Source organism: Hemitrygon akajei, chromosome 2, assembly GCF_048418815.1.
Source record: "Hemitrygon akajei chromosome 2, sHemAka1.3, whole genome shotgun sequence".
NCBI classification, from domain to species: Eukaryota; Metazoa; Chordata; class Chondrichthyes; order Myliobatiformes; family Dasyatidae; genus Hemitrygon; species Hemitrygon akajei.
Window position 1 is genome coordinate 190,889,912 of NC_133125.1, and position 19,724 is coordinate 190,909,635.

General features: G+C 46.7%; 1 protein-coding gene across 2 annotated transcripts in view; it reads left to right on the forward strand.

Moving 5' to 3' along the window:
• The window catches only part of atf6b (activating transcription factor 6 beta), a 98,145-nt gene that overhangs the window by 50,888 nt on the left and 27,533 nt on the right, over positions 1-19,724 (forward strand). For both annotated transcript variants that reach the window (XM_073033830.1, XM_073033839.1), the window contains exons 9-12: positions 7,522-7,613; positions 11,390-11,536; positions 16,394-16,504; positions 19,183-19,282. In XM_073033830.1, the coding sequence (XP_072889931.1) occupies positions 7,522-7,613; positions 11,390-11,536; positions 16,394-16,504; positions 19,183-19,282 (450 nt within the window). The remainder of the gene's footprint in view (positions 1-7,521; positions 7,614-11,389; positions 11,537-16,393; positions 16,505-19,182; positions 19,283-19,724) is intronic.

The window sequence follows — 19,724 nt, forward strand, 5'->3', positions numbered from 1 at the left end:
TTCCAGCCCAGTGACCCTGTGCCGCCCAGCATTCTGAACTGAAGTGCAGAGAGAGAGAGGCCGTCCACAGAGGCAGGAATTGAACCCTGGTCACTGTTGCTGTAATAGTTTTACACTAGCTGCTGTGCCACTGAGTCGCCGGAAGTGCGCTGACTGTGAAAGGAACCTGGGCCTCCCGCAGTGCACTGCCACTGAACCACCACTGCAAGTACTTGATCAAAGCTGTCTCACTTCCTCTTCACCCTTGTAATTCAGTCCCTTGGTCGATGGTTGTGGCGGTGTTCTGTGTGGTGATTGTGGATTCAGAAGTCCTGTTCCTCAGGATTTCCAGCATCTGCAGAATCCCTTGTGTGATTCCTGGCTGTGGGAATCTCATCCGGGTGGGTACAGAGTTACTCGCGTTTACATGAAGCTCATGGTCATTGACTAACCAGCCAGCAGAGGGTGTAATGGCTCCTGATCTGCTGTTTCGAACTGCGCCTCCTCCCTCTTTCCTCTCCAGGTCATTAAACTCCTGGCACCTCGTGATTAAACTCTTCCACTCCTCCTGCCCCAGTCTCCCACTTGGGATTTCCCAACTATTTGTGATGAAAGAATGTACAGTCTCCATGGATTTGCCCACTCAGTCCTGGGGAGGGGGGACAGGAGCCTGAAAGCACTCACTCAACAATTCAAGAACAGCTTCTTCCCCTCTGCCATCTGATTTCTCGACATGCTGATGTTATTATACCTAATTCCATTTCAGAGTCAGGTTTATTATCACAGGTAAACACAAAGTACACTGCAGATGCTGTGGTCAAATCAAGATGTACAAAAAAGCTGGATGAACTCAGCAAGTCAGGCAGCATCCGTTGAAATGAGTAGTCAACGTTTCAGGCTGAGACCCTTCGTCAGGACTGAAGAAGGAGGGGGCAGGGGCCCTATAAAGAACGTGGGGGGAGGGTGGAATGTGTCAGGTGAAAAACCAATCAGAGGAAAGATCAAGGGGTGGGGGAGGGGAAGCAGGGAGGGGATAGGCCGGAGAGGTGAAGAAGGAATCTAAGGGGAAAGCAAATCTCCCACTGGGCACTTATCCCTGCAAGCGTAAGTGCTACACCTGTCCCCACACCTCCTCTCTTACCATCTTTCAGGGCCCCAAGTAGTCCTTCCAGGTGAGGCAACACTTCACTTGTGAGTCTGTTGGGGTAATCTGTTGCATCCGGTGCTTCCGGTGTGGCCTCCTCTACATCGGTGAGACCTGACGCAGATTGGGGGATCGCTTCGTCAAGCACCTACACTTCGTCTGCCACAAAGACAGGATCTCCCGGTTGCCACTCACTTCAACTCTCCTTCACATTCCCATTCGGATATGTCCATACATGGCCTCCTCTACTGCCGTGATGAGGCCAAAATTCGGTTAGAGGAACAACACTCATATACCGTCTGGATAGACTCCAGCCCCTTGGTAGGAACATCGAATTCTCCAACTTCCTGTAATTCCCTCCCTCTCCCTTCCCCCATCCCACTTTCACTCTGCCTCCTCTTCCAGCTGCCTATCATCGCTCTCATGATTCTGCCTTCATCTACTACCCATAGTGCTTTCCCCTTAGATTCCGGGTCTCGGCCCGAAACGTTAACTGCTCCTTGGGTCATGAAACTTGTTGTCTTGTGGCAGCAGTACATTGCAATACATAAAAATTACAATAGGTTATAATAAGAAATATAAAGCTAAACAGTACTGAAAAGGAACTAATAAGGTTCATGGACTGTTCCGGAATCTGATGGCGGAGGGAAAGAAGTTGTTCCTAAAACATTGAGTGTGTGTGTTCAGGCTCCTGTACCTCCTCCCTGATGGTGGTAATGAGAAGACGACATGTCTCAGGCTGTGAGGGTCCTTAATGCTGGATGCTACCTTCTTGAGGTAACACCTTTTCAAGATGCCCTGGGTGGTAGGATGGATTCAGGTTCACGTTTTATTTATCACACGTATACGGAAACATACAGTGAAATGCATAATGTTCACAGCCAGCCCTAGCATGTGGTTGAGAGTATCCCCTCACCACGCATTCCAGCACCAACACAGCATGCCTACTGTGTTCAGCTGAACCACATATGACGTGCAATGATAAAACAGCAAAGACCCAAGCAATATTCACACACACTCTCACTCTCACTGTCACCCTCAATCTCTCTCTGTCTGTCTGCCTCTCTCTCTCTCTCTCTCTCTGTTTCACCATAATGTTTGACTCACCTGATGCTCTCGGATTGTTCCAGACATCCCTCACCAGAGTCTCAGCACCTACCTTTCCAAGCGCACACAGAATCTTAGGTGGTTCTCCAAATAAATTCATTATCAAAGCCGGCTGGTGGCGTAGTGTTATCAGCACTGGACTTTGAGGCGAGTGGTCCCAGTTTTGAATCCCACTGGCCCCGTGCACACTTTCCATCCGTGCTGGGTTGAGCATTGAGCCAGCAACCCGGCCTCGTGGAAACGGCAAAAACAATGCTGCCCAAAGTGCCAGAAGTTGTGAATTTATTATCCAGGCGTATACAGGTCACCATATTCTATCTTGAGCTTTGTCCTCTGGAGCACCGCAATATCATCGCTGTTAGCCTGACGCTATTACGCTCGGGGCACCTGAGTTCAGCATTCAACACCAGCATCCTCTGCAAGGAGTCTGTACATCCTCCCCTGGAATACGCGGTTTCCTCCGAGTGCTCCAGTTTCCTCCCACAGTCCAAAGATGTACGGGTTCGTAGGTCATTGTAAATTGTGCTGTGATTAGACTAGGGTTAAATCGGGTGGGGTGGCTTAATGGGCTGGAAGGCAAACTCCGTTCTGTCACTTAATAAACACAGCAGCACAATTGGATCAGTGTAAAACTACACACAAAGATTGACAAACAGCCAAAGTGCAAAGGAAGACAAAGCCTGCAAGTATTTTTTTAATTATAAATAATACTGAGAACATGAGTTCTTGAAAGTGAGTCTAGGGGTTGTAGAATTGGTTCAGTGTTGAGGTGAGTGAAGTTATCCAATGCAGGAGGCACATTAACAGTAGAACATTTCTAACCTGTGTGTGTGGGTGTGTACATAGCTGAATCACGTGATCATCTGGAGTTGCCAAGAATGTAGTTATCTTTCAATCTTTAGTGTTTTATGCAAATGCAGTTCCATGGAGTGAGGATACTGGGAGTGCAGAAAGGTGCACGGGTGATAGAACTGAATTGTAACCCTGGGAAAAGACTGATGATGTGGCTACTTTGTGGGAGACGAGGTGGGGTGGGTACCCCACTGATGAAGTTGCTTCCATTTGAGTGTTAACACTCCACAGAAAAAGCAGTCAATGATTAATCCAAGCAACACACACAAAATGCTGGTGGAGCGCAGCAGGCCAGGCAGCATCTGTAGGAAGAAGTACAGTCGACGTTTTGGGTCGAGACCCTTCATCAGGACTAACGGAAAAAAGAGATAGTAAGAGATTTGAAAGTGGTAGAGGGGACCCAAAATGATAGGAGATAGATGCTGCCTGGCCTGTGTGTGTGTTGCTTGAGTTTCCAGCATCTGCAGATTTCCTCGTGTTTGCAATGATTAATCCAGTTGGGAATTCTGTTTCTCTCGAAGGCTGGGAGGTTGTGGACTCTCTCATTGGAGTGAATGGCAGAGGTGGCATGGTTTCCTCCCGCGTACGGGTCAGGGTCAGTAAATTGTGGATTCAGATTAGAGAGACGACCCTTTAGAACAGAGCACCAGAGGGTGGTGAATCTTTGGAATTCATTGCCACAGACAGTTTTGGAGGCCAAGTTATTGAGTATATTTAGTGCAGAGATTGATAGGTTCTGGATTATACAAGGTGTCAAAGGTTACAGAGAGAAAGCAGAAGAATGGGGTTGAGAGGGAGGATAGATAAATCACCTCCCCTGATGCCCCCCTTTCTTCTCATTTTCCCAATTTATAAATAATAAATCAGCCAGAATGGAATGCTGGACCAGGCTCAATGGGCCAAATGGCCTGATTCTGCTCCTGTATCTTGAAGTTTTATGGATACAGTTGGGTCTTTTAAGAGACTCGTGGATAGGTACATTGAGCTTAGAAAAACAGAGGGCTGTAGGTAACCCTAGGTAATTTCTAAAGTAAGAACATGTTTGGCACAGCATTGTGGGCCGAAGGGCCATATTGTGCTGTAGGTTTCCTGTGTTCTATGTTCTAGTCACAGGTTGCCCCAGCACATCCTCGGACTGTTCTGCTCCTTAGCATAAATAGAAACATAGAAAATAGGTGCAGGAGTAGGCCATTCGGCCCTTCGAGCCTGCACCGCCATTCAGTATGATCATGGCTGATCATCCAACGCAGAACCCTGTACCTGCTTTCTCTCCATACCCCCTGGTCCCTTTAGCCACAAGGGCCATATCTAACTTCCTCTTCAATATAGCCAATGAACCGGCCTCAACGGTTTCCTGTGGCAGAGAATTCCACAGATTCACCACTCTCTGTGTGAAGAAGTTTTTCCTCATCTCGGTCCTAAAAGGCTTCCCCTTTATCCTTAAACAGTGACCCCTCGTTCTGGACTTCCCCAACATCGGAAACAATCTTCCTGCATCTAGCCTGTCCAATCCCTTTAGAATTTTATACGTTTCAATAAGATCCCCCCTCAATCTTCTAAATTCCAGTGAGTGTAAGCCTAGTCGATCCAGTCTTTCTTCATACGAAAGTCCTGCCATCCCAGGTATGAATCTGGTGAACCTTTTCTGTATTGACACATTTCACCCTGACAAATACAGCTTTCACTAAAGATTGAAAGATAACTACATCTTGGCAACTCCAGGTGATCACCTGATTCAGCCAAGTACACACCCACACACACAGGTTGAAAATGTTCTACTGTTAAATGGGAAAGAGGATGTATTTTTGGGACTAATATCATGGGAAGGCCTGAGAGGAGTCAGATTTAGACCAGACACACCAGCATGGAGTTCTGGGGCTGAATAGCCTGTCTGCACTGGGACCACAAGACACAGCAGAATTAGGTCACTACATCGACCCTGTGAGTACAGTGTCAGTAAATCATAGAAGAGAACGCCAGCCAGACAAGAAAAGGTTCATGTGTGCACTCAGCTACTGTAGCAGCTCCGTGCAGTTTCTGCAGGTACCACCGTGCTTGGTGCCGAGCAGGGAGAAACCAGATGTCTGGGTTAGCAGGGTCCAGACACATACCCAGTACTACCCCCTACCCTCTCTGATAGAACCCTCTCCCGTCAGAAGAACCAGAATCAGGTTTATTATCACCAGCATGTGCGGTGACATTGGTTAACTCAGCAGCAGCTGTTCAATGCAATACATGGTAATATAGAAAGGAAAATATAAATCAGTTACAGTAAGCATATATATGTTAAAAATAGTGCAAAAACAGAAATAACATATATTTTAAAAATGTGAGGTTGTGTTCATGGGTTCATTATCCATTTAGGAATTGAACAGCAGAGGGGAAGAAGCTGTTCCTGAATTGCTGAGTGTGTGCCTTCAGGCTTCTGTACCTCCTACCTGATGGTAACAGTGAGAAAAGGGCATGCCCTGGGTGATGGGGGTCCTTAATAACGGTCGTCGCCTTTCTGAGGCACCACTCCTTGAAGATGTCTTGGATACTATGGAGGCTAGTGCCCAAAATGGAGCTGACTAACTTTACAACTTTCCATAGCTTGTTTGGGTCTTGTGCAGTATCCCCACCACTCCCCAGTTGCAGACCGTGATGCAGCTTGTCAGAATGCTCTCCAAGGTACTAGAAGTTCGAGTGTTCTAGTTGACAAATCAAATCTCTTCAAACTCCTAATGAAACATAGCCGCCGTCTTGTCACCTTTATAGCTGTATCAATATGTTGGGACCAGGTTAGATCCACAGAGATCTTAACACCCAGGAACTTGAAACTGCTCACTCTCTCCAATTCTGATCCCTCTGAGGATTGGTCCATGTTTCCTCATCTTACCTTTCCTGAAGTCCACAATCAGCTCTTTCATCTTACTGACATTGAGCACCAGGTTGTTGCTGTGACACCACTGCACTAGTTGGCGTATCTCACTCCTGTACGCCATCTGCGATTCTACCAACAATGGTTGTATTGTCAGCAAATTTATAGATGGTATTTGAGCTATGAGTCGTGGGTATAGAGAGAGTAGAGCAGTGGCCTAAGCACACATCCCTGAGGTGCACCAATGTTGTCAGCAAAGAGGAGATACTCTCACCAATCTGCACAGATTGTGTACTTCCGGTTAGAAAGTTGAGTATCCAATTGCATAGGGAGGTACAGAGGCCCAGGTTCTGTAATTTGTCAATCAGAATTGTGGGAATAATGGTGTTAAACATTGAGTTGTTACCAATAAACAGCATCCTGAGATAGGTGAAGACCAGAGGGGGTGGGATGAAGCTAAGAGCTGGAAAGGTGATTGGCGAAAGTGATACAGAGCTGGAGAAGGGAAAGGATCTTGGGACGGGAGGCCTAGGGAGAAAGAAAGGGGGAGGGGGAGAGCACCAGAGGGAGATGGATAATGGGCAGAGAGAGAAAGAAAAAAAAAACATTGCTCAGATCATTTAGAGCCTGTTTGACATTGGCCTGAGGTGGACTGAGCGGTGCCTATAAAAAGTTTTCACCCCCTTGGAAGTTTCTACATTTTTTTGTTTTACAGCATTGAATCTCAGTGGATTTCTTTTGGTGCTTTTTTTTGACACTGATGGACAGAAAAAGACTCATGTCTCCACAAAGTGATCTACATTAATTACAAATATAAAACACAAAGTAATTAATTGCCTAAGTATTCACCCCTTTAATATGACTCGCCAAATCATCACTGGTGCAGCCAATTGGTTTTAGAAGTCACATAATTAGTTAAATGGAGATCACTGTGTGCAATTGATTCAGTGTTTCAACTGATTGTGGTAACTGTATCTGGAATTGGAACAACAGTGCACCAAGAGGATTTGATCCTTGAGGCAAACAACTCCACCTCTGCTTTTGAGAGACTCCTGATGGCATGTAGTGAATCTGAATCACTGCATCCGGTACGGTAGAGGGACGTGGATTGTGGCCTCTGCTATCTGAGGAGGCTAACAAGCTGCATCACTGTACTGCATTGTAGCAGACAGGAAGGCCCTACAACAGGTAGTCAAAACTGCCCAGTGCGTCACTGGCACCAGCCTACCTGCCTTCAAGGACATGTATACTGAAAGGTGCAGGAAGAAGGCCTGTAACCTCGTGAAGGATCCCGCCCACCCTGCTCATAGACTGTTCCTCCCTCTCCCATCAGGGGGGAGGCTACGTATCATCCACACCAGGACCACTAGACTCAAAAACAGTTCCTTTCCCCAAGCAGTTTATGGACATACTATCAGTCTCTGTATAACAAGCTATGTTTATATTTATTGTGTTTTTATCATTCTATTTTTGTTTTGTGCTGGATCCTATCTGGAGAAACAATGTTCTGCTTTACATGTGTGTACTGGGTGTACCACAGTGGTTGTGTTGACAAATTATTCCATGTCCAATTTTTCAGAATACCGAACTGAAGCTGGGATCAGGTAATCGGAAAGCAGCCTGCGTGATGGCCTTCCTTCTCTTCGTCGCGTTCACCTTTGGACCAGCCAGGTGAGAAAGTCGTCGTGAAACTCCGGTTTAGAGCAGTCTCTCACCTAGTGGTGGAGGTTAAAGACATGGCCGATCAGCGGCTGCATTTACTTAGCAAGTCGTTTATTCCTCCAGCACCGTGTGTGTGTGTGTGTGTGTGTGGTTCAGTTTTTCCAGCATTTGCTGAATCTGGTGGTTATGATTTGCATTTATTGTCCTGTGAGATCACAACCTGAAGCGTCAATGGTTTCTTTCCCTAAGAACATGAGACAAAGTTGCTTGTGGCAGCAATGCATACCTTAAAAGGTGCAGAACGTTGTAAGTTCAGTCAGCTCCGTCTGAGGCACTAGCATCCCCACCATTGAGGAGATCTTTGAAAGGTGCTGCTTGGACTCCCAGCAACCAGGACGTGCCCTATCCTCGTTGCTTTCATCGGGGATGAGGTGCAGGTTATGTGTGCATGGAGCAAGAATGACAATGGAGTAGGAGGATTAAATGTTTTTACTGAGTCTCGTTAAGCCACAGTGTGCAAGAGCAATGACCCAGGCCTACTGAAATGAAAACATCAAACTCGAAAGCCCACACAAAGAAAGAAAGGCCTTTCACACTTTGGACGCCCAGTCGATTCACTGTATGATCAATTGGCCACGTTTACTTGCCACATTCTCACAATTGATCCAATACGGTGTGGGGACATACGAGGATTGGAAAGGGATGGAGGGATATGGACCTAATTAATGAATCTCCGGATTGTATATGGTGACATATATATACTTTGATAATAAACTTACTTTCAACTAATTAGGGCAAATGGTGTCAAGGCATCGATAAGGATGTCTGCAAGCGCCCATTTCCGTTCTTCTATGAAAAGTTCAAGAACCGAACAAAACAACATTCCTCCAGACCACATGGCACCCACAGTACATAGATCACACACAGCACATAAAACACAATATTACCACAAGTGTTAATGAAATATAATTCAAACTGCATGTTGTACACAGCACCGGTAAATAGTAAAACAACTCACTGTCCTAGTGATGAGACCTCAGTGATGGCAGGGTATTCATCAGTCTCACAGCCTGAGGGAAGAAGCTGTTTCCCAGTCTGGCAGTCCTGGTCCTGATACTTTTGTACCTCCTTCCTGACGGTAGTGGGTCAGAGAGACTGTGGGATGGGTGGTAGGGATCCTCAACGATGCTTTGGGCCCTTTGTCCACAGCACTCCTGGTAAATTTCTCTGGAAGTGGTCCAGAGAAGATTCACAAGAACAATTCCAGAAATGATAAGAGTTAATGTATGAGGATGGTTTGATGGCTCTGGGCCTGTACTCGCTGGAGTTTAGAAGAAACCTATAGAATATTGAAAGGCCGAGATAGAGTGGACGTGAAGAGGATGTGATGAGTCTACGATCAGAGGGCACAGCCTCAGAGTAGAGGGATGTTCATTTAGAGCAGAAATGAGGAAGAATCTCTTTAGCCAGATGCTGGTGTATCTGTGGAGACCAAGTTATCGTGGTTGATAGGTTCTTGATTAGTGAGGACATAAAAGGTTACAGGGAGAAAACAGGAATTTGAGTTGGAATAGTAGAGCAGACTCGATGGGCCAAATGGTGTAATTCTGCTCCTATGTCTTATGGTTTAAATGTCACGGAGGTGGGGAATGGAGACCCCAGTGATTCTCTCGGCAAGCTTGTAGGGGGATAGGGCGCTGGAGCAGGGCTGACTGGATTACTCTGCAAAGAGCCAGCAGCACAGACACAAACAGCCTAATGGCCTTTTTCCACATTCTAAGATTTAACAGTTCTACTGTTGGAGTGCAGACCTGGAAATTGCTTCAGCTTTGCAAGGGTTATTTCAGATAGCATTTATTTGCATGTTAGCAGCCAGTACCTCAGGTGTTGAGACAGGGAGCTATGCTTCAGTTCTTAAACTGTGTATCGCGTCACGCTGCCTACCAAACAGAGGTGACAGATTGTGGCGTGCCTGAACAAACAGAGCACAAGCTTTTAGAAATCACTGAGAGAGGAGAGACGTGATAACAGATGTCCCAAACAGTACCCATGAATAATCCCCTCATTGGGGACCATGGAGCATTACAGCACAGTGCAGGCCATTCGGCCGAACCGTCAGTCAGATCGATCTCTCTTGCAGAGCCCACCACTTTCGATCATCCATGTGCCTGCTCCTGATGTATCTGCCTCTACCACCACCCCTGTTGCGTGTTCCATGCACCCAGCACTCTGTGTTTAAAAACAAAACCTTGTCAAGCCACCTCCATCCTCCCTTCCTGCAAAGAGAAAAGCCCTAGCTTGCTCAACCTATCCTCAGTACACATGCTCTCTAATCCAAGCTGCATCCTGGCACCCTCTCTAAAGCTTCCACATCCTTCCTACAATGAGATGACCAGAACAGAGCACAATGTTCCAAGTGTGGACTAACTAGGGTTTTGTAGAACTGCAACACTACCTCACGACTGTTGAACTCCAGATAAAGTGTTCTCTGCATTCTCATTTACTGCTCACAAATTTTGTGGCATAAATGGTAGTAGACACAGTAGTATGGCAGGTTTAAGACCATAAAACAAGGAACAGAATTGGACCATCAGCCCATTGAGTCTGCTCCACCATTCCAACACAGCTGACTCATAACTCTCAACCCCATTCTCCTGCCCTCTCCCTGTAACCTTTATTTCCCAGCTGTTTTATCAACCTCTGCTGCAAATATATCCACAGCACAGGCTAAAGAAGTTCCTTCTCGCCTCTGTTCAAAATTAACGTCTCTCTATTCTCTGTGTGCCTTCTAGTCCAAGGCTCCCCCCATCCTCTCCACATCTACTCTCTCTAGGCCTGTCAATATGCAATAGGTTTCAATGAGATTCCCCCCTCCCCATTCTTGTGAATGCCAGTGAGTACAGACCCAGACTTATCAAACACTCCTCAAGTGTTAATCCTTTCATTCCCAGAATCATTCTCGTGAACCTCCCCTGGACCCTGTCCAATGGCAGCATACCTTTAGGATAAGGGACCCAAAACTGCTTACTGTACTCCCAGTGCAGTCCAATGTCTTATAAAATATACATCCTTGCCTTTATATTCTAGTCCTCTCGAAATGAATGCTAACATTGTATTTGTCTTCCACCAACTCAGCCTGAAAGTTAAATTTACTTTATGAGGAGGTCTGAGATTTTTTTTTAAAGTTCTCATAGAAGTAAAATGCTCAAGGGACCCAGCCAATGTATCTCCTACCTGAGAGGTCTGGAAACCTACAGCAGCAGTGGCAGAATGAGGAATAAACTGTTCAGGCCTGAGGTGAGGGGGAGTTCTGAAAATTCACTTACCAAGCTTATTTGTAACAAAGACCAAAGATGGTAGCACAGTGTTGTAGCAGTCAGTGAAATCACTTTATAGAATCAATATCCTTCCTTTGGCTGAGACAGGTACGATGGGCCGATTGGCCTCACTCTGTGCCATAAGCCTTTTTGGCTGTAAAGTAGATGGAGACCATTGAGAGAGACAGCTGTAGAGGCCAAGTCATTGGGTATATTTACAGTGGAGGTTGATGGTTGTCAGAGGTTACAGGGAGAAGGCAGGGAAATGTGGTTGAGAGGGATAATAAATCAGCCATGATGGAATGTCAGAGCGACTCATTGGGCTGAATAGCCTAATTCTGCTCCTGTGCTTTCTGGTGCTTATGGTGTTGTCTCGTGGTTGTGAATGATGCGTGGAGAAAGTGATTTGCAGCTGATTGACGTGTGCGGTTCCGATGACCACTGTTTCTTTTGTCTGCTCCATGCCAGTATCACAGAGAAGAAGACGGAGCTCGTCCACAAGCAGCAAGATGACACCTACGTGCGGCGACACCTGCTTACTTTCAAAGAGGAGCAGGCCACCGAGAGTCCGGCACAGCAGGCAACAAAGGATTACAGGCGGCAGGACAGATTCAGGTACCACACTCATTCAGCTCAAGGGGCATCTCAGCTGACTGCCTGCTTCCTGAACGGTGCTTTTTGGGAATTGGGACGCTCTTAAACTCCAACAAAAGGCAACTGAGAAAGCTATAAGGAGGAGAAAGATGAAATATGAGGGCAAATTAGTCAATAATATAAAGCAGGATGCTAAACATTTAATCATTTACATAAAGAGTAAAAGGGAGATGAGAGTTGATACTGGACCACTGGAACATGATGCTGGTGAGGTAGTAATGGAGGTCAAAGAAATGGCAGATGAACCTAATGCGTACTTTGCATCTGTCTTCACTGTGGAAGACACTAGCAGTGTGAAAGGTTTGTGAGTGTCAGGGAGCAGGAGTGAGTGCCATTGCTATTACAAAGAGATATGTGCTTGGCAAACTTAAAGGTCTTAAGGTGGATAAGTCTCTTGGTCCAAATGGACCAGAGTCCTGAAAAAGGTTGTTGAAGAAACAACAGATGCATTGGTCATATTCTTTCAATAATCACTTGATCTGGCATAGTCCTGGAGGACTGCAATACTGCAAATGTCATTCCACTCTTTAAGAAGGGAGAAAGGCAAAAGAAAGGAAATTATAGACCAGTTAGCCTAATCTCAGTGGTTGGGAAAGTGCTCAAGTCCATTATTAAGATGAGGTTTCGAGGTATTGGAGACTAATGATAAAATAAGTAAATGTTTGACCGCTCTTGGACTGTACTCCTGGGAGTTTAGAAGAATGAGGGGGGACCTCATAGAAACATTTCGAATGTTGAAAGGCATGGACAGAGTGGATGTGGCAAAGTTGTTTCCCATGGTGGGGGAGTCTAGTACAAGAGGACATGACTTGAGGATTGCAGGGCGCCCATTCAGAACAAAGATGTGAAAACATTTTTTTAGCCAGAGGATGGTGAATCCATGGAATTTGTTGCCACGGGCAGCAGTGGAGGCCGGGTTATTGGGTGTATTTAAGGCAGAGATTGATAGGTATCTGAGTAGTCAGGGCATCAACGGTTATGGTGAGAAGGCGGGGGAATGGGACTAAAGGGGAGATTGGATCAGCTCATAATTAAATGGCAGAGCAGACTCGATGGGCCGAATGGCCGACTTCTGCTCCTCGGTCTTAGGGACTCTGTCTCTGCAGCTTTTTCTGATCCTGTAGCGTAATACTTCCATACCAGACAGCGAGCACCTAGTCAGGATATTCTCCCAGTAGGAATTTGCAGAGGCTTTGATAACATCTCCTCAAGCTCATGATGAAGTGTAGCCGCTGGCATGCCCATATTCACAGTATGAAAGTAGACAAATTCAAGACAATTGGAGACCATGTTTTCATGCTGCTATCACCTATAGGTGTACCTTCTCTACAACTTGTCATGTTGGAGCCTCGTGAGTTCCTGAGCTTCCGAGAGCGATGCCATCGAGAGGTTAGCCTTGTGGCACTTAGCTCCTGGTACAATCACCATGGTGGTAATCCACAGGGGAGATTCCAGTCAAAGAGTGATCCAACCAAGACCTCAACGCTGGACTGGCAGCAGATGATGATTCATCACAACACAATGAAGGCAGAGAAAGGTTGTAGCAGTGAAGGGTTCCCAGTCATCTTTAATTCCATGCCACTGGACCCTAACCCCAGTGCGTCAAGAACCGTGTGGCGGCTGTCTGTACACCAGTCTATTCCCCACTTCGGCCTCTTACCTCTTCTCACTCCTCCTTCCCTTTCTGCCATGGTCCACTCCCCTCTAATCAAATTCTTTCTTCTCTGGCCCTTTAGCTTTTCCACCCAGCTGGCTTCAGCTATGACCTTCTAGTTTGTCCTCCATCCCCTCTGCCCCCCATCATCTTTTTATTCTGACATCTTCTTTTCCAGTCCTACAGAAGGGTCTCGGCCTGAAACGGTGACTGCTTATTCACTTCCATAGATGCAGCCTGGCCTGCTGAGTTTCTCCAGCGCTTTGAGAGAGCTGCTCTGTGATGCTCTTTAATCTGTAGTGGATCTCTCAGCTGCTGCCTGTTCTCCTGGTTTCAGGCCAGCAATGATAAGCAGGTGCATTGTTGTGATGTTTCATCTACTGATAGAACAGGGCAGGCCCTTCGGCCCACAATGTTGTGCCGAGCCAGCTAAAACTTCCTAAAGTGGATCCCTCCTACCTACACCACAGACATATCCCTCCATTTCCCTTGCATCCATGTGCCTATCACTCATCTCTTAAAAGCCTCTACCACTACACCAGGCATCGACCACTCTGAGTGAAAAATACTCAGCCCCTCACATCACTTGTGAACCTACTGCTTTTCACCTTCAGTGCACACCCTCTGGTTTTCGACATTTCAGCCCTTTGATGGTTGCTAATAATATATTGTTGGATTGGTGTTAAAAAAATTCTTTGAATTGAATCAGTGTGCACCCCATTCCCAGTTTCCTCTCCCCGTGTCGTCCCTTCAGTGTGCACCCCTCTTCCCCACCCTCGTGCAGTCGCCTCCTCAGTGCACCGGCTTGTTTTAAATGTCACACTTTTCGCTCTGCTGGCTGAGAATCTGTTTATTTATTTATTTATGACATCAGAGCAGATTTAGGCCATTCAGCCCATCGTCTGCTCTGCCATTCCATCATAGCTGATTTATTATCCCTCTCAGCCCCATCTTGCCTTCTCCACATAGCATTTGGTGCTGACACTAATCACGAACCTATGAGCCTCTGCCTTAAATATACCCAATGACTTGGCCCCCAGAGCCATGGGGAGTATCAAGTCCAGTCAATATTATAAACATAAGGAATGGAATCTACATTACTTTCATCAACACTGAGTGAAATAGAGGATCAGTGGGTGATCTCTTAAATTTAAATAATCTCCTTCAAAAGATAATTGTCCAGTCAGCTTTTGAACTTTGGTCACAAACTGTAGAATTCAATACCTAAAACTATGAAGGGTGCAGACTCAGTTGGCACTTTTAAACACCAGCTCAGAACTTATTTATTTCACTCGAGAAATTCTTCAGAGGCTGGAAATCCAGAGCAACACACACAGAAAATGCTGGAGGAGCTCAGCAGGCCCGGCATCATCCATGGAAGTGAATAAACAGTCAGGCCGAGACCCTTATTCAGGACTGGAAAGGAGGAGGGAAGACCTCAGCTCAGTCATTCATAGGGAGAGCCCTGTCCACCACCGAGCACTTACAAAGGAAAGCTGTGTCCTTCATCGATGTATCCCTTTGTCCAGGCTCTTACCGTCCAGCAGGAGCTCCATGTAAAGGTATCCGTGGGAGGGCTTTGCCTGTGACTGACTGGGCTGTGTCCACCACTTTTTGCAGTTTTCCATTCCATAAGACATAGGAGCAGAATGAGGCCATCTGGCCCATCAAGTCTGCTCCACCATTCAATCATGGTGACCCTTTTTTTCTCTCTCCTCCTCAACCCCATTTCCCGGCCTTCTCCCCGTAACCTTTGATGCCATTTCCAATCAAGAACCTATCAATCTCTGCCTTAAATACACCCAACGACCTGGCCTCCAGAGTTGCACGTGGCAACAAATTCCACAAATTTCTCCGTCGCTCTGTTTTGAAAGGGCGCCCCTCTATCCTGAGGCTGTGCCCTCTTGTCATAGACTCTCCCACCATGGGAAACATCCTTTCCACATCTATTCTGTCTAGTCCTTTCAACATTTGAAAAGTTTCAATGAGATTTCCCCCCCCCCCCCCCCCAATCCTTCTGAATTCTGGTGAGTACAGACCCAGAGCCCATCAAACACTCCTCGTATGATAACCCTTTCATTCCAGGAATTATCGTGAATCTCCTCTGGACCCTCTCTAATGTCAGCACATCTTTTCTAAGATGAGAGGCCCAAAACTGTTCACAATACTCAAGGTGAGGCCTCACCAGTGCCTTATAAAGCCTCAGCATCACATCCTTGCTCTTGTATTCCAGACCACCTGAAATGAATACCACCATTGCATTTGCCTTCCTCACCATCGACTCAACCTGCAAGTTAACCTTCAGGGTGTTCTGCACATGAACTCCAAAGTCCCTCTGCATCTCAGATTCCTGGATTTTCTTCCCATTTAGAAAATAGTCCGTACATTTATTTCTACTGCCAAAGTGCACGACCATGTGTCCCTGGGCATTGGTATTTCCATACCAGCCCAGTTAGGATACTCCCCACAGAAATCAGAATCAGGTTTAAATCACCAGCATATGTCGTGAAATTTGTTGTTATGCAGCAGCAGTACATTGCAATATACAATATTAAAAACTGTGAATTGCAGTAAGAAATGTGTGTGTATAACTAAAAAAGTTAAATAAGTTGTGCAAAAATCGAGGAAGAAAGTAGTGAGGAAGTGTTTTTTCACGGGTTCGATGTCCTTTTAGGAATCGGGTGGCAGAGGGGAAGAAGCTGTCCCTGAATCATTGACTGTGCGCCTTCAGACTTCTGTTTCTCCTCCCTGATGGTGGCAATGAGGAGAGGGCATTCCTGCAGATACTTATCAAAGTTTTTAATGATGTGCCAAGTCTGGAAAATAGAGGAGCTGTCGTGCCTCGTGATGGGTTATCATTCTGGGTATGCAGCCCCGCCACTTCTGGGTTGCTCAGTCTTCTCTTTCAAAGTGAAAATAATAGTTTTTTTGAATTGTTATGGGTGGGGATCGAGGGGTTCTATACTGCAAGCCGTGTGGCATTTTTCACGTGCCATCTTGGTCATGCCTGCCATCGGTTGGCCACCCCTGGCATTATCTGGTCACAAAACCAGCTCCACCAGCAGGCTGTGCTGTCAGTCAGTCAGGAGGTCCCGGTACTGGGCGACACTTTGCATTCCTGCACTCTGCTAACCGCTGCCACCTTGTCTCCCTGTCCCTTGCAGCAACATCACCATGGCCTACTCCGACATCAAGGACCTGGTACTTCGTGACATCGACCACATCCTCTTCCCCACATCCGACTGTCGCCAGTTCAATAAAACAGAGTCGCTGAGGTGGGTGTTAGAGCCGTTCATATCCAGGTCCAGCCAGGATAAGCGTTTGGTTACAAACTTATCCCTTCAGGCTGGGACCACGCTGCAGCACGTGAGCAAGGACACAAAGGTCGGGGGTGCGACACTGTGAGCTGCAGCCTTACGTAAAAAGCACAAAGTCGCCCTTTCTGTGGTTAAACCTGTCAGGGAGGCAGAGGGCAGAGTGCACCGGGGTGGGGGGGGAGGTGGAGCTGGGAGAGACGGAGTGCTCCGGGAAGGTGGGGGGAGAGAGAGAGTACACCGGGGTGCCCCGGTAGAGTGGGGGAGAGAGAGTGCACCGGGGTGGGGGGGGGATTGGGGAGAGACGGAGTGCCCCGGTGGAGTGGGGGAGACGGAGTGCCCCGGTGGAGTGGGGGAGACAGAGTGCACCAGGGGACACAGGCAGGGGGAAAAGGAAACTGGGAAGAGGGTATGCACACTGAGGAGGGGAGGGGGGACTGCAAGGAGGGGATGCACACCGAGGAGGGGACTGCACAGGGAGATGGGGAGCTGAGAAAAAAGAGTGCACCTGTGTGGGGAAGGGAGAGGGAATTGGGAAGAGGGGTGCACACCAAGGAGGAGACCACACAGAGGGAAGAGGGAACTGGGAAGATGGGGTCTCTCTGGGGAGGAGAGAATGAGTACTGGGAGGATGGGGTGCACACCGAAGAAACCACACAGGGGGCAGAGGGTACTGGGAGGAGGGGTGCTCCCTGGGCAGGGGAATGCACCAGACAGGGACACATTACATTTAACGTGTAAAATGGTGGAGTGGGTCATTTTTCAGCCAAGAGAGAACAGGCTCGGAATGGGCTGAACAAACATTTCTGGTCAGTGTTGTGTGAGAAATTGTGATCAGATTGACCATTCAACAGAGAGAAGATTAACAAGGGGAGGAGTGCTAGAAGGCTCTGTACTTTTCGGTTTTATTTCTCGAGGGCTGTGGTGAGATGTATTCTCAATGAAGGTCTTACACGTCAGATCACAGTGGGTAATATGAAACAGTGGGTGCTAATGCCAAACCAGGAAGGCTTTGCTCTTGGGAAGGTAATGAAACAGCCCTGACTTTCAACTGCTGCACACCTTCCGGAAAGGAGGCTTCCAGACAGAGATTTATATATCAGATGTGCATCGAAACAGGCAACGATTTGAGTCATTTGCATCAACAAATAGATGTGCCAGTGTCACCGCACATTCAGGTGCAGCATAGCATGTCCACAATGCTCAGCAAGCCCCTTTACACACACACACACACTCACACTCACACACACACACACACACACACACACACACACACACTCACTCACACACACACACACACACACACACACACACACACACCCACCCCCCCCACCCCTCCAACCCCATGGCATGCCACCTCCTGGCCTGGACTCACAGGCCTATCAGATTGCTCCTTCTTCAACTCTGTATATCTTCCCCTATCACTTCCAAGCTTCTTACTTCATCCCCCTTCCCCACCCACCCACTCACACTCACCCCACCTTCCCCCTCACCTTGTCTCACTCATCACCTGCCAGCTTGTGCTCTCACATCTCATTCTACCCCCCTTTCTCTTCTGGTTCTGAGGAAGGGTCTCGACCCGAAACATCAACTGTTTATCCCCTCTGTAGATGCTGCCTGACCTGCTGGGTTTAAATTGATTTATAACTTACAGACTCACTTTCAAGGACTCTTCACAACTTATGTTCTCAAATATGTTTTGTAATTTTCATATTTTGTGAGTCACTTTGTGTAGCATTATTAATGAATACAGTTGTATTTGTTTATTTCCCTGTAAATGCCTGCAAGAGATTCAATCTCAAGCTGCTTTATAGAAACATATATGGACTTTGCTAATAAATAAAAGGTATCCCTTCAGGACAGAGATGAGAAATTTCTAAATTGGCTAAAATCAAGTGACAGAGCAGATTTGATGGGCCGAATGGCCTAATTCTGCTCCTAAGTCTTATGGTGTTATAGAAAGGAGTCCGTAACTCATTCTTCACACATTCAAAATGCTGGAGGAACTCAGCAGGTCAGCCAACATCTATGCAAAGGAATAAACAGTCAGCTGTTGGGCTGAGACCCTTCTTCGGGCCCTGATGAAGGGTCCCAGGCCAAAACTTTACTGCTTATTTACCTTCATAGATGCTGCCTGACCTGCTGATTACCTCCAGCATTTCGTTTTGTATTTCCAGTATCTGCAGAGCCTCTTGTGTTAGTGAATATACCATAGTTTTCAGTGGGGCATGTTAAACTCTGAGATGGCAGGCACATTGTGACTTCCTCTTGTCTCCTCCCATGATTTGAGAGTTAGGGGGCAAAAGTTTAAGGATAACACGAGGGAGAATTTCTTTACTCAGAGAGTGGTAGCTGTGTGGAATGAGCTTCCAGTAGAAGTGGTAGAGGCAGGTTCGGTATTGTCATTTCAAGTAAAATTGGATATGTATATTCATAGGAAAGGAATGGGGGGTTATGGGCTGAGTGCGGGCCAGTGGGACTAGGTGAGGGTAAGCGTTCAGCACGGACTAGAAGGGCCAAGTTGGCCTGTTTCCGTACTGTAATTGTTATATGGTTATAGTGAATATACCATAGTTTTTGGAGGGGCATGTTAAGCTCTGAGATGCCAGACACATTGTGATTTCCTCTTGTCTCCTCAGGTTGGCCGATGAGCTTCGAGGCTGGATACACCGGCACCAGATTGACAGGACAAAGTCCAATGAGAAGCCGAAACGTCAGAAGAAATTTAAACAGGGCACGGTAGGTAGCAATGATCCAGCATTTATTCAACAGCTGCCTGTCCAATCTTCTCCCATTTGGTGCTTTGTCTTACTAAGGCCATAGGCAATAAGGCAAAGCAGCAGAGTTAGGAATTCAGCCCATTGAGTCTTATTATCCCTCTCAACCCCATTCTCTTGCCTTCTCCCCATAAGCATTGACATCAGAACAGAGAAAACCTACAGCGCAATACAGCCCCTTCGGCCCACAAAGCTGTGCCGATCATGTACAGGTCAACCTTCACTAATCCGGCACCATTGGAACCTGAGGAGTGCCGGATTAGTGAAAATGCTGAATTACAGAAGGATCACATTAAGCAATAGCTAACAGCCTCATAATACCTTTAAAATATCACGTAAATCAGTACAAGTTAGATAATAATGAAACAGAAATATTAAATGAGTAGTAAGTGAAATTTTAATAA